The sequence below is a fragment of the Anarrhichthys ocellatus genome, unplaced genomic scaffold (assembly GCF_004355925.1).
Source record: "Anarrhichthys ocellatus isolate YVR2014 unplaced genomic scaffold, GSC_Weel_1.0 scaffold15, whole genome shotgun sequence".
Taxonomy (NCBI): Eukaryota; Metazoa; Chordata; class Actinopteri; order Perciformes; family Anarhichadidae; genus Anarrhichthys; species Anarrhichthys ocellatus.
The window spans coordinates 7,581,040-7,596,355 of record NW_022280045.1 but is presented as its reverse complement, the minus strand read 5'-3'; the positions used below and the strand labels follow the sequence as shown (position 1 = coordinate 7,596,355).

Below are 15,316 nucleotides of genomic sequence, written 5' to 3'. Positions count from 1 at the left end.
CAAAGTGTGAGTACAAGAGATGACCCACATCATCCCTCTCTCTTCTTCCCGCTCACAGCTGAATTAATGTTTTTTTCCTGTGGATTGTATTTGGCAGAAAGCCACTGCACCAGGAGGTCAGCCCATGGCAGCTGGAAGTGCCTCCATCCCTTTCTCAGGTTCCAGCCACTCAGGATGTGCAGAAGGAGGCAGAGTCTTTCCCTGCCCGATACAGTATGTTGTGCTCTGGATTCGGGTGAATTCCTTTTCACTTGATTTGAGTAAACTGCTCAGTATCTGGCCTATTGAAGAACTACTAAATTTAACTGTGTGACTCACTGACACGCTAGCATGAACAGGCTTGAAAGCTTTCCCAATTTTCCTTGGCTTGCGTAAACACACCAGGATCTTGGTCTTATAATATAGCCTAATAATCATTAATATAACTGGAATGGTAGATTCCCTGCTGTATATAATTTTCACGAGCAAGCAAAATAGCAGAATAGTCAACCTTAGTTTGGAAAGTCACACCCGTAAAAGGCACCAAATTACAGCTATCAACAACTTTGTTTGATGAAACTCTCTGCCCCTCTTTATTATTGCTCCCAGGTTTCTCACAGAGACTCAATACATTCCTGCCTCCTTCAAAAGGATCAGCTGGCCTTAAGGTTTTACCATCAAAAATCAACAGTCCTTACACTCATAACAACGATGAGAAAGAGATCGAGCAAACTCAGGATGACAGCAATAGCACCAGCACCAGCCTTTGGGGAGGTGACGGGTTTAGGGATTACTCTCAGGGTTCCTGTCAGAGTGACAGAAGTGGAGATACAACCCATCAGCACTCTGGTCATGCCCCCATCAACCGGAGGTGTTTGTCTCTGGAGCAAAGCAGAAGCCCACCTCTACGGAGAAGGCAAGTGTCCGTTATTTGTCAAGACGACATATATATATGATTGTGAAAAGTGTGTGCACATTGTTTTAAGATAGTCTCACTGTAGTATATATTTTGAATGATGAGAACAAATATCCACTTGTTGGCAGTTACAGGTTTCTTATTTACAAAAGCCAAAGATTAATATGTGGCCTTGAGGCTGTAAATAGTAGGCCAACAATGGTCTTTCTCTCCTTGGAGGCAGATACATCATTTTGAAAGTGCTTAAATTTGCAGGATTGATGCTATTCTCAGTATAAAAACCATGTTTCCAGTTGTTGGCTGTCTAGCAATGTCACTCAAATTGTTGGAATCCATTACATGCGTAGTTAAGATGGAACTGCAGAATATCATGAAGAGGCTTGGTTTTTACACATGTGGACGGTTCATAAGAATAACATAAAAATATGCTAAACCATCCCCCATAGGCTGGTTCTACAAAAACGCCAAAAACATCGTGTTTTTCCCCTCTCTCATTCTACCTCATTCATTCTACCTCATTCTACCCCCTTCTACCTCCTACGTCATTCTACCTCCTTCTACATCATTCTACCTCCTTCTACCTCATTCTACCTCCTTCTACCTCATTCTACCCCCTTCTACCTCCTACGTCATTCTACCTCCTTCTACATCATTCTACCTCCTTCTACCTCATTCTACCTCCTTCTACCTAATCTCAACTCCTTATTCCCTCTGTATCCTCCCCTCCCTCAACAGCTTGTTCAAGGTTCAGGTGTCGAACAGTGGAGGTGACTCGTCAAACATAGATGACCTCAGAAGCAGCAGCAGCAGCAGAAGCCAGACAGCATCCAGACCTCAAACTTTTCTCAGTGCGGTTGCCATGGTGACAGTGCCTCCTCCTCTTCAGCCGCCACGGGCGACAGTTAGCCAGGCAGCTTCTCCTCGCTCCCCCGAGCCCCCCTCCCCACCCCCTCCTCCTCTGGGCTCATCTGCAGCAAGCTGCCGACCCCCGCAGAAGGCGGCACGCGCTGAGATGCAGGACAAGGGCACAAAGAGAGCCTTCGTTCCGCCCATGACGCCTCAGCCTCTCTGCATACAAGGTGCTGCACTGCACTGACACAGTCACAGACAGGCGCTGCGCTCGCAGCCTTTGACTGGTTTACCAAATAACACTTGTGTAGCTTCTGTAAAGCGGTGCGGCTAATGAGCATGCCCGTGTCTAGCCATGGCAGCAGCTGCCACATTGTGTTTGGGTGATGAGGTGAAATGAGGTGAGCTCTCCTCGTTGACCGTTTCCATTGCAATGCAACATGCCGGTCACTAGGTAGTGGATTGTAAAACAGTACAGGCGGTGCAGGAACAGTAGAAACCCTTGTAACCACATGTGGTCTAACGTCATTTCTGACGTTTAGTTAACATTCACTATGAAATATTATCCCTTGATTTTATACCCTACAAAAATGTCAAACATTTCATGTAATCCTCAAGGTGATATCAGTGAGAGTGTGACTCTAAATTAATTCTATGTTTTGATTGTGCATATTTTAGGGTCCTCTGCATCTGGAGTTTTGAGACCAGTTTCTGAAATCCGTATCCTTTTTGCTGTTGCATAAGTCAACACAATGTGACCATTTTAGACAATGTTTGAACTGTAGAGTGCCTGGAATGCAATTTCACAAGTAATGTGGTTTGAGTTCCTGATCCACGCTTTCACAGCAGCCAAGTTCAGATCCGTCTTCAACGAGTTCCCCTTTTTCAACTACGTTCAGTCCAAAGCACTCGATGATGTAAGCATTATTTGAAAGCCTTTATAAACAGACACGCAGAGGATTATGACTAACATGATCGTTTTCATTGCCTTGTTATAACCTGTTAACAGTGACTGTATTCATGTTTGGTTTATTCACAGGTTCTCTACACGGGTAAGAACTTTGTGGCTTGTGCTCCTACTGGATCTGGTAAAACAGTGCTGTTTGAGCTGGCCATCATTCGTCTGTTAATGGAGACCTCAGAGCCCTGGAGAGATGTCAAAGCTGTCTATAGTGAGCATAATAATATGCAGACCCTATTAATGCACAGATAAAGCTAATCATGCACTGGGGCTTTGAACGTGTTTCTTCTGACTTGCCAAGTGTATCGTTTCCAGATCAGATTTTTGATGACATTATAGATGTCTGACCCTATCACTGTCTGCTCTTGCCAGTGGCCCCTATTAAAGCTCTCTGCAGTCAGTGCTTTGAGAGCTGGAAGACGAAGTTTGGTCCTCTGGGGCTGACCTGTAAGGAGCTGACGGGCGACACAGAGATCGACGACTTCTTTGAGATTCAGGACTCCCACATCATCCTGACCACGCCTGTGTGTGACCATATACTGCATCTTAATTAAACAAATGCAGCAAAAATTAAGGAAGAGGAAAGATCAGAATCAAAAAAAAAAAATTGTGATCCAAATGTATTCATTTTTTGACAGGAAAAATGGGACAGCATGACAAGAAAGTGGAAGGACAATTGTCTGTTGCAGCTAGTCAGACTCTTCCTTATCGATGAGGTCAGACATTTTGTTCAGAGACCCTTTTATAAGTATTTATAGTGTCTCATAACCTGCCTTCACAGGGGTGGATGCTCACTGTGCACTCATGTGCCAGTAGATGTTCTGTCTACAGTAAACTTCATTATGCCATGCTGGCTGATGGCACATAATTAGCCTTTTTTTCACTTGAGGTTAGCCATTACATCATGTGGCCCACACACACAACTAGTCTCTGTAGTTCTTCCAGACTGAGATGCACCTCCTCACATTAATTAAATCTAACCTACATATCAACATCTCTTTGGCCTTAAATATGTTTATAAAGCGATCTGTAACATGGCACATTTTGTTGTTCCAGGTGCATGTGGTGAAGGATAAGACCCGCGGTGCCACGCTGGAGGTTGTTGTGAGCAGAATGAAGGCCGTACACGCCTACAGAACAGCACAGAATCCAGAAGCAGGCCTCTCCATGAGGTTTGTGGCTGTATCAGCCACCATACCCAACAGCTCTGATGTACGAGGCTGAGAAAGAGCACAGCAGGAATTTGTTTGTGAAAATAATTCAAAATGTAGCGTAGGCAAATCTCTCTGAATGATATGATTCATAGATAAATTGGTTAATTGGAGTCCTCTGTTATGTGATTAAGTAGGAAAAAACATAAAAATAGCAACAAATTCAGAAAGGCACTTCAGGCACTGCCCTGTAATGCATAGACACAATTCTGTTTGTACTGTATCTCTCTTGTGTAAATGAGTATCATTGTTTTATCTGCTATGCTGTTAGATAGCAGACTGGCTGTCTGATGAGAGTGGTCCTGCCACATATCTGGACATGGACGAGAGCCACCGACCTGTGAAACTGAGGAAGGTGGTGCTGGGATTCCCCCGCAGCCCAAACCAAACAGAGTTCAAGTTTGACCTTTCGCTCAACTACAAGATGGCCAACATCATACAAACGTACTCTGACCAGAAGCCTGCACTAGTGGTGGGTGGGAAATTGAGCAGACTTTGCTCTTTTTTTTCTGCTTTCCGGCTTGATTTTCTCATGTCATTTAACAAAATTGTAAACTTATTAAAAGTTAATGAGGATGGTATTTTTGTTTTATGTATTAAGATGCTTTTTTATATGTACAGTATATGTGATAAACATTAAGTTTATTATTTAAGTTATAGAAAGGAGTAGGACCTTTACTCCTTTACGAACTTGTGTTATTTACTTCGATTATTTGTAATTTGCTGTATATGTTCAGGAATAATAATTGTGTTATTCTGTAGTTCTGCTCTACAAGGAAAGGAGTCCAGCAGTCAGCTGCAGTTCTGGCCAAGGATGCTCGGTTCATTATGAGCATGGAGCACAAGCAAAGGTATGTTTCTTACTCATCCATAACATGATGTCACATGTGCAACTGTGCATCAAAACATGGTGTTGTTCTTTAGCGTAGCTAATTTCATTGAAAGCTTGATCTTGACTTTTTGTTACTTGTAATATTTTTAAGGCTGACGAAATATGCAAACTCTATTCTGGATTCAAAACTGAGAGGTGAGTCCCCTTTTGAAACTTAAATGTCAAGACCCACCAGATACAGATTTGAAACCTGTTTCAGTCCAGAGTTCCAGCTCCAGTAAGAAAGTACATGTTCATTTGATTATCGACTGTATTAACATTATTTGGTGTTGTGTTTGTGGTCTAGATCTGGTGATGTTAGGAGTTGGTTACCACCATGCAGGAGTTGACTTGTCTGATAGGAAGTTGATAGAAGAGGCCTTCACTGTGGGAGACCTTCCTGTCCTCTGTGAGACTTTGTCACTAGTACAGTTGTATCCTGTGCTATAAATGTGACTATGAAAGTGTGCAACACAATTCCGTATTGTTTTCATAACGCTGAAGACGTAAAACAGGAAAGACAAGTATCGCAGGTTACATCAAGCGAGCCGTTCAGTATCACACGTATCATGTTGAAACATGGCAAGACCTCAGCCCGAGCTTTGGAACTACGCTGTGAAAAAAATGCAGAGAAATGCCTGTTCAATGGAAATACAGATTCCAGAGTACTTCAAATGACTTATTCTGGTATGTTCTTATGCCAGTAGCAATGTACATGATTGTCCTACTCATATTGACTGATGTGCACCAGTTGTAAAAGTCTGATTGCAAAAAAGTAACAAATAAGATGAAACCTTCATTCTGTTGGAATAATTAAAATAAGATCACAAAACAGCATTAAAGATAATATTAGACTGACAATAATATTACTTTATAAAGCTGACATCCACTAATACTGATTTTTTGCCGACTTATTGGTCCATCTCTAATTTAAAGTAAACCAGAACATTTACCACACTCTTGTGCGAAACAATCACAAACTTTTACCGCTAGCTGGTACAGTGAGAAAGTTAGTTTTTACCGCATGTCATGGGCACTGAATTTGTGCTTGTGGTCTGATTTTGAATTCCCTAGTTACCACCAGGACTCTGGCCATGGGGGTGAACCTGCCAGCTCATCTGGTGGTGATCAAGTCGACCATGCAGTATGTGGCAGGCTCCTGTGAGGAGTACAGCGAGGCCGACTTGCTACAGATGATAGGCCGAGCTGGAAGACCACAAGTAATGGCAGAATAACAATGAAATACTTTATTATTTTTCTTACCGGCCTTAGCACAAGGAGGTATGGGGTTGGTGCACCATCACATTTTGCTGGCGCTGTACCATTTTAACACAAGGTACATTGCCCTTCAACTTGCAGGAATCTGAAGGTGTCTGTTATGGAAAAATAATCCTTTTAAATACAGTAAATTGAGTAAGAAAGATAGCAACGACAAGTTCTAGTGTGATGCACAAACTAAATACCAACTTCAGTTTTTTCTTCTTCTAGTTTGACACATCAGCGACTGCAGTGATCATGACCAAGATCCAAACCAAAGACAAGTACATGAATCTTATGAATGGGGTGGAAATCATTGAGAGCAGGTGTGACTACTCAGCCACTTGACATTCATCTTCTTCTTCTCTCCCTCAGCTTGTCTTTCTGTGACTCTGAGCTCTCTCATAGACGTTATTACCGTAGTGCATGAGGTAAAAGTATACTTATGTCGCCCAGCTTACACAGTCACCTGGTGGAGCACCTGAATGCTGAGATTGTTCTCCAAACCATCAGTGATGTCAACATGGCTTTGGACTGGATACGCTCCACCTTCCTCTACATCCGAGCCCTCAGGAACCCCACACACTATGGTCAGAGCTCCAAACACACAGAAGATCATCTGTTTCACAATTAGTGTCCAGCTTCTTTTTATGACTGTATGTAAGAACCCGTCATCGCAATGTGCCTCGACTCCAACTTCAGGTTTCTCCGCCAACTTGGACAGATTTGGAATCGAAGCTAAATTGCAAGGTGGGCCACAACTGTTTTGACTCTATTTGAAGCATAGACAGTATATAAGAAGTCGTAGTCTGCTTGGTTTTTTGCAACCATAAGTGACACGATCGAGTGGAGGAAAGTACAACCGAAAGCTGAATAGGACATTTTTAGGCCAAGAGGTTACATTAACTTTCATGACCTGAAAACACAAAGCGACCTGTCAATCACAAGGTAGCCCCGCCCTAATACATACCCTGTTCTATTGTCTATTTTACTCTAAATGGGACCTTCAACATCATGCTGTATTGAAGCGATTGAGACCATAAACTCATGTTAAGAATATATACTGACAAAATACATAAGGAAAGTAGGGTCATTTCCTCATAGACTTCACGTCGCCCCCTGATGTTCAATAGAAAGAATTTAAGTTTAAGGCACTTACACATTGCCTTCACTTTTCAGACCCGGAGATTGGCGCTTGATTTGAAGTCATTTCTATTTTTGCTCTCATAGAACTGTGTCTGAAGAACCTCAACTCTCTGTCCTCCATTGGTCTGATCGACATGGATGAGGACATCAACATCAAACCAACAGGTAGAGAGGAGGAATTAGAATTCACTAACAAGGACAACACTAATAACAGTATGAGTTTCGAGAGGTTTATTGCATAGTGGAATGATTGTTAGATTCAAGAAGCGGAAGGGGTCAAGGGATGAAGGGGAGTAGGGTAGAGGGATGATGGGATGTGGGGTAGGGATGAAAGGATGAGGGTTAGGGGTCGAGGTAGAGGGAAGAAACGAGGAGGGTTTGTAGGAAGGAGGTTAGGTGATCGAAGAGGGACCGTTGATGTCCGGCGGCTGGCGGGAACGGAGACTGTAAGGTGGGGCTGTCTCTTCGGAAGCTCTGGCAGTGCAGAGTCCCCTGTTCCTGTAATCCTGTGAGAGAGAGAGAGAGAGAGAGAGAGAGAGAGAGAGAGAGAGAGAGAGAGAGAAATAGGAGGACAAAAACGGGGTTGGGGGGAGGGATGTGAAGACAAGAGTCGAAGAGATAGTGAACGGGTTCATTCTGCTTAAATACTCTGTGCAGAGGAAATGAGCTGTGTTCTGGGCGTGGCCCTGTTCCTGAACAAAGTTTATAAAACTACATTAAATGATTTGCAAAATGATCCTCTTTAGTTTACTTTCTTAACTTATGTTCAGTGGAGTGGATGACATCTGCACCTTTATCTACACTCTTCCTTTTTAACTGAGCCTTCAAACTGTTGAATAGTTTGTGTTTGTTCCCTGCAGAGGGAGGCCGATTGATGGCCAGGTACTGTGTTGCCTTTGACACCATGAAACAGTTCAGCAACGTGGCCGGCACTGAGAGCCTGTCTGACCTGGTAGGTTTCCTCATAAAACTGCACAGCAATGCCAATATAGTGACATTTTGTATTGTCAGGCTGGTTTGCTTCAAACGGAACTTGTTTTTGTTATTATTATGATAAGGCATTATTCAGATGAAAAGTGTCTGTATGTACAGATTGAGCTCGTGTCGAAGAGCAGCGAGTTCAGCGACATTCAGTTGAGAATGAATGAGAAGAGGTCCCTGAACACCCTCAACAAGGACAAGAACAGGCTCACCATCAGGTCACACACATTTATAGGATTGACATGTACATGTACAGCATATACAGGATCATAACCCCTGTTTTTAAATGCATAATGGTCGACGTAGACACAAGCCATTGTGAATAAGATGTTTCTGTATTTTTCCAGGTTTCCCATCGGGGGAAAGATCAAAACCAGTCAGATGAAAGTGAACTGGTAGGTTTATTCATTCAGGGCTTTCTCTGTGTTTATTATTTATATTGTAAAATACATATTATGGAGTTCTTATGGACAGTGCACTATAGATATTATGCGTTTGTTACCTTGTCTGTAGCTTGATTCAGGCTCAGTTGGGATCCATCTCAATTCAAGAGTTTGGACTCACACAGGACACAGCAAGGATCTTCAGGAATGGGATGCGCATCAGCAAATGTACGTTGGGTAAATCCGGAACAACAAATAAACAAAGTGCTCTCTGTTCTATTTTGACATTTTTTTAAACGTTAAATTGTTTTTTGATCCCAATTAGGCTTGTCAGAGTTTCTGACTCACCGATCTAAGATTGGTTTCTCCGCTCTGCTGAACTCCCTGATGCTGGCTAAGTGCTTCAGAGCCAAGCTTTGGGAAAACTCCTTCTATGTTTCCAAACAGCTGGAAAAGATAGGTAAATAAACATCACCATAGCGTGGCATCTTTTATCCACGCAGTGTAAATACAGTATTAAAATGACAAATCTCCAGATGTACATGCAGTCTCAAGCTAAATATCATTATAATAATACACTGTGTTTTTCAGGCCAGACTCTGTCAACTGCCATGGTGAACGCTGGACTCACCACTTTCAGCAAAATAGAGCAAACCAACCCCAGAGAGCTTGAGCTGGTCAGTCTGTGTCATATTTAAGATATGAAAGCACTTATTAATAACCTAAATCATTTGATTAACCACTGTTTGAGCTGAATGTAGACTGTGATCACAATATGGCTCAGCTTATGTTGAGGAAAATCTTGTTTATACCTTAAATGTTATACATATTTTCAAATAAGTCTTGTATAAAGTACTTGGATATGATTTCTAACTTCATTTTATTCAGATTCTCAACAGACATCCACCATTTGGGAACCAAATCAAAGAATCTGTCATGAATCTCCCGAAGTATGAAGTTACTTTGGAGCAGGTAAAAGATGTAGCAGAGTTTTATTATCAAAGGGACAAGAACATTCATATTACGTCATATTATTGAGCTTTTCACTTTTCGTTGGTCAGACTTCTGAGCTATTATTGCCAGGTTGCATCTGATAGCTCTGTTATTTTTAATAGCTTTTCTTTAAAGTTGTCTTTGTATTTCGCAGCTTCCGAGGTACAGCTGTGCTGCGGCAGAGATTGTGGTGAAGGTGAACCTTAAAAACCAAGCACAGCTGCTGTCCAGGAGAACAGCTCCAGACCACCACTACGTCTCTCTGATTATCGGAAACTCTGACAACGCTGTGGTCTTCCTACAGAAACTCACGTGAGGGAACAGTCCCCAGGCCTCACCAATTTATTGTTGTCCTTCTCTCACTCGCCCTCTCTTTCTGTATAGCTCTGTCACCATTATGTACAAGAAGACAGAACCTGGTTTGACAATATACAGCATATTGATTCTCAGCAGGCAACCTGTTGTTTGTTTCCAGGGACTTGGTCCTGCTGAAATCTGGGAGCTGGTCGAAGAAGATTGAGGTGGCAAAGGCCTCGAGAGGAGAGGAGATCAGTGTCAACCTCATCAGCTCTCAATATGGTACACCATGAAAATACCTTAATATTGAACATGGGAATGTATCCACAATATGTATCACCTATATCATAGAAGGGAATAAAGGTATGTTGGGTTGTTCAGTTACACGGTTCTTTATTTATATATTGAACAATTCACCATGCCCTTTGGCCAACAGTTTCACTGTTATTGTTACTTGTGTATCACTGAGAAAGAAGTGTGTCAAATAAGGCAATTATTGTATTATTGTATTTGTAGAAAGCTGAATATTGCTATACATTTAAACTGGATGAAAAATAATGTCTATTTTCAGGCATTTGTCATTTTTGTGTCAAATTCATCAAATCAAACCATAGATTCCATATATAATGCACATCTTGTTTTTGCACATGCTGGCTTCAGACTGCCTATCAATGCTATGTATGAAGTGTACTTACTGAATGTTTTTGGCCTTTTCCTCTCCCATAGTGGGCCTGGACATCCAACACAAGTTCAACGTCTACTACTCTGGAGCCCGGAGGTTTGGAAATGATAATCTTTACAACACACCGTTTGATCCGACTGGACAGAGACCACAGCACTCTGCACTGAAACCACAGTCGACAGACCAGGCTGCAGCTCAGAGGGAAAATGCCACATCTGCTACAGACCAAGGCACTGCACTCTTAAACTGATGATTCTGTTGATGCTGAAATATGAAATGGTGTATATCGATTTAGTATGTTTTCAGAGGCAGGTGGTGATTTGAGATGTGTTTTATTTTCTCTTATCAGATTTAGGCAATAAAAGACAATGCAACCACTTCTGCAAGAATAAGGATCTGTGTGGCCACGACTGCTGTGAGTACAATCACTCGTCTTTCACTGTGTACGTCTCTTTTTGTGCACTTATGTGCACCTGTGCTTTACTTTTTGTGGCTGTCAAGAGTACAGAAGTCTTCTCTCCGCCCTCAAGGTAAAGTAGGAGTAGCCGTGGCACGGAAGAGGTCAGCGAATCAAGAGCACAGTTTCTCTTCCTATTTGAAAGACCTGAGGAGCAGGTGTGACACACTTCCACAGACTCCCGTCAAACGACTTAAGGTGCGGAAGAACACAAACGCACACAAACAACAGTTGTTGAATTGAAACAAATAAACACGGTTTAATGTGTAGTCTGTGATTATTGTAAGACTGTGCTGTACCAAACCTAATCCAGGATAGAATGCAAAGTGCACTGATGCAAGATACACTTCATGTTGACTTGTCTGCAGAAGACACTGATGAGCCTCTGCCAAGTCACCACTGGTGAAGATAAGATTGAAAAAAATGTCAATGATACCAGAGAGGAAGTTCATTTTTTGCAAAGAAAAATAACAGATATACCAGCCACAATGGAACAGCACAATATATGCAACATGTAACATAATTGTTATACATGAACAGCTATTACACTGTATATTAAGATATGAGAACACTATTAAAATGTATAACAAATACCCAAGTCTAGACATGTAGACATGCACTTTAGAAATTTAATATTTTGTTTAAAGGTGTAGACCATGCAGAGTAAATACAATTAATAATAACTATGCTGACAACAACATAAAAGTGTCTTTCTTATTTGTTTATAAATCCATTAAAAGTCTATTTCTCTGTGTTACTAAACTGAATAAATCTGTGTTTGGTGTTTTATTTCCTCAGATTAAAATGAGCGAGGAGTCTGTCAACATGCAGGAGTTTGCTTACAAACCCAAAGAGAGGCTACCTACTGTTTCCTGGTATTCACAGTTACACTGACATCTTAGACTTTGATCATACGTGTAAATATTAGAATAAGTCTCTTAACAACTGCTGCATATTAGCTTCTGAAAACGTGTGACAGTAAAATACGTTTAGTGTCGATGAAATCATAAGTGCTGACACTGGATTGTATTCATGTATTTGATGAAGGTACGGAGGAAGTCACTGTGACGCTTCAGTCAGACCACACTCTGAGACTGTGGATCTGACCGGAGAAGACGGCCTCCAACTGCCACACATAGTTCATCTGAGCGATGTTGACAGAAGTAAAGAGATTAAAGACTCTGAACTGAACACATTCCCCAACGCAGTAGGATTCAACGATCACAGGATCTGTGACTGTATGTTTCGGTATCTCATCCTCAGATTATGAAGACTACGTGGAGGACATGCACATGATGATGAAGGAGCCCGTCCAGACACCTGCTGCATCTCGTGCTCAACATCAAAGTATCGTGAAAAAACGTAACGCAAACTCATTACGAGACGCACCTCATTAGTGATTTGGCATGTTTTAGCACATTAACTACAAATCTCATATTAATAAGTTATTGTTCAGTGCATATTATATCGGTTTCAATGTCTTCACCATTGTCGTCAGTTCATGTCAGTAAATCATCTTAGAGTTTTCATTTGACAGCACAGTGCATTGCATTCATAAGCAGCTTTATGAGGATAATGTTGACTTGGTTTATGAAAAAGGTTATTCTTTGACCATAATCCTGAAAGAAAAAGTAAAGATAAGATTATAAATAATTTAATACACCAAATTTAATCTGCACTTTTTTAAGACGTGATTAAGTAGACAATATTTAACGTGACAAAACTGAATAGAGGATTTTAAGGATCTGCTGCCTCAGTGACCCGGCCCCGGATAAGCAAATAGTAAATGGATGTATGGAAAATGCAACTTTATACTGTATATGGCAGAAGGCAGATTAAGCAAAATGAACTTGGCAGAGACAGAAGTGTTTATGTTTGTTTGTAATTTCAGCAATCACTAAATCATATCATATATTAATATCCTTTGGCCAAATGGTCATCTGTACCATCTGCTTTGAAGCACTTGTCTGCTCAAGTTTGTAGTGAAAGGTAGAAAACATGCAAAGCCAACAATTATGATCTTAAAAAACTTCTTATTGAGATATTGTTTTCAAATCAAAACCAGGAATGACCAAAGTGCAGCACCACTTGATGGTGTATTCATTATTTTTCTTTAACTCATTTGTGTTTAGGTTCCTCAGTGTGGATGAACTCAGGAATCAGTGTTGGTGCGAGTCAGAACCATAAACCGCTTCTATACCAGAGCAGAAGAACCGGCTCGGCTGTCGTGTCAAACCAGAGCACTCACTGCGTAAATGCTTCGTCATCACAAATACCGACAGTCAGCTTCGACCTCGGAAACGAGTGGGACGACTTTGATGACGAGAACTTGGTGCATGCCAGCGAGACGTCATTGGCCTTGCGTCTAACCGGTGCTAAACCTGAAGTCCAGCAGCGTGTCGACTACAACATGCCAGGTCGAGTGAAGTCTCAGTTACATTTAATTCAGAGGAGGGAAGTCATATATTCTCTACTTCTGGCATGATTATGAGGGATTTTGCCTCAATCATTGTTATGATTTTGATTCTCTTACCTTTGTTTTATGTGTAGACATTGCTGCTACATCTGCACCAGTGCTCCTCAGTCACTCACAAGTCCAACCCTGTGTAACCACAGCCAGAACACCACTGAGGTAAGGACAGAAATCAAGTAATGCGTGAAATATTTACAATCTCCTCTCAAAAAATATTTGATATTGTAGTTAAGACAGTAAAAACATTCGTCATATATTTGTTTTTAGGTCGATTTTACCTGGAATCACAAAACAAGGACCCTCACTGGTTACAGTCAGACCACTGAACAGAGTCACACTCGACTGGAATAACAAGGTGTGTGTGTGTGTGTGTGTGTGTGTGTGTGCGTGTGTGTTAGTGGCTACATTCACATACAAAGAGAATATATTGTTTACATAGTTGCCATGTAAACTTCTTTAGCTCTGCCATTTTGAACATCTTACTCTTTTCATTGTTTTCCAATGCCAGCATGCATGATGCCAGGGCCGTGGCCAACCTAAATGAAACAGGGCTGTAATTAATGTTATTAATTTAGTTACACCGGTGATTACCTTGCAATGACATTCTAAAATGGCTGCTGTGAAAAGGGCCTATTGAGTTTAAAATCTTTATCTTTCATCTCCAGGGAGTCATTTAGATGTCGATAAAAACATGGAAGCAGCAAGGAATATTCTGTTAATGTATTAATATCAAAATGGTTACTGACTCCCAGGTTAAGCTAAATCAAAGGTGCTTTTAAACACCTTAACTTGGCTTATCTGACATCTGCTTCCCTTCCTCCTCTTGCAGAGTTCAAGCACTTTCAGAGAGGAACTCACAGTCAAAACACCAGAATGCCTCCAAAAGCAGACGGAGACCCACGTGGCCCCCCTCACCAGAAGGTTTGATTTCTTCTCAACAATGAGCGTCCCATCCAACACCAGCTCATCTGTCAACAGAAGGTAGAAACAATTATAATGGCAATGCTTTCGTTTTTGACTCATTACCATATTATTTCCTTAAGTACGTAGTGCAAATAATCATATATATTGAATATACTTTAAAGTACATGCTTTCTCCTGATTAACCCTTTCCCTCATTTTTACACACTGTAGCAGCACTAAATGCAAAGAAGAGGAAGCTTTCCTTGGGATATTTGATGGTATATTTTAGAAGTACTGCTTGTCTATGAATATGTCATTAACATAAAGTGTTTTATGTCATTGTTCATATTTTGTTAACCAGTGAGCTTTACATGAAGAGTTGTAGACTGTTTTAAAGTCATGTTATTATACGTTCATATTGTAAATGAAACAGATCATTTCTAATGTTAGTTCTAATTGTTACTAATGTAATTTATGCATTTATTTATTTAATAAAGTCTGTGTTTATTGAATGCTTCAGTGCGGTCTTTGGGGAGAAGTATCAGCTTGTAGTCTAATGAGATATACCTTTGTGAAGTATTTTATGTGTGTAAATTGATGAGTGAACAAATCTTCATCCTTTGATGGGGAAGTTCAACATTTAGCAAATATTTTATAGGTAGTTTGTTAACCATGAAATCAGCTTTATTTATTTCCTTTGGTGATTATTTAATGTACATTTAGTGATCTGTCAAACAAATGTGGCAGTTTTTTGTATATTTTAAGCAGGTTTGGACGACAGTCTTTACACTATTGTTAGTAAACCTGACAAGGTCTCAGAGTTTGGTTTAATTATCACCTTGATTATCACTTTCATTCATCAACACACTTTATTAAAATGTTTGAATGGAACGGGTTTAATATCCAGAATCTCACTTCTAAATGAATTTATTTTATTTTATTATATTTTTTAAATTT

At 40.8% G+C, this 15,316-nt stretch overlaps 1 protein-coding gene across 1 annotated transcript; it reads left to right on the top strand.

Annotated features, from left to right (window-relative positions):
* Positions 1-1,754: 1,754 nt before the first annotated feature.
* hfm1 (helicase for meiosis 1) lies at positions 1,755-14,690 on the top strand. Its single transcript, XM_031854884.1, has 36 exons — positions 1,755-1,974; positions 2,423-2,464; positions 2,591-2,661; positions 2,784-2,916; positions 3,078-3,229; positions 3,344-3,421; positions 3,762-3,917; positions 4,188-4,388; positions 4,679-4,767; positions 4,900-4,943; positions 5,095-5,196; positions 5,862-6,007; positions 6,276-6,370; positions 6,501-6,634; positions 6,747-6,794; positions 7,275-7,355; positions 8,051-8,142; positions 8,283-8,389; positions 8,519-8,566; positions 8,685-8,782; positions 8,880-9,014; positions 9,146-9,231; positions 9,443-9,526; positions 9,702-9,859; positions 10,023-10,126; positions 10,571-10,756; positions 10,876-10,941; positions 11,057-11,181; positions 11,782-11,858; positions 12,031-12,146; positions 12,247-12,345; positions 13,116-13,400; positions 13,534-13,615; positions 13,724-13,811; positions 14,286-14,437; positions 14,591-14,690. Exons 1-36 carry the CDS (start codon positions 1,755-1,757, stop codon positions 14,646-14,648), a joined length of 4,038 nt encoding a protein of 1,345 aa, XP_031710744.1. The 3' UTR covers positions 14,649-14,690.
* The last annotated feature ends 626 nt before the right edge of the window (positions 14,691-15,316 follow it).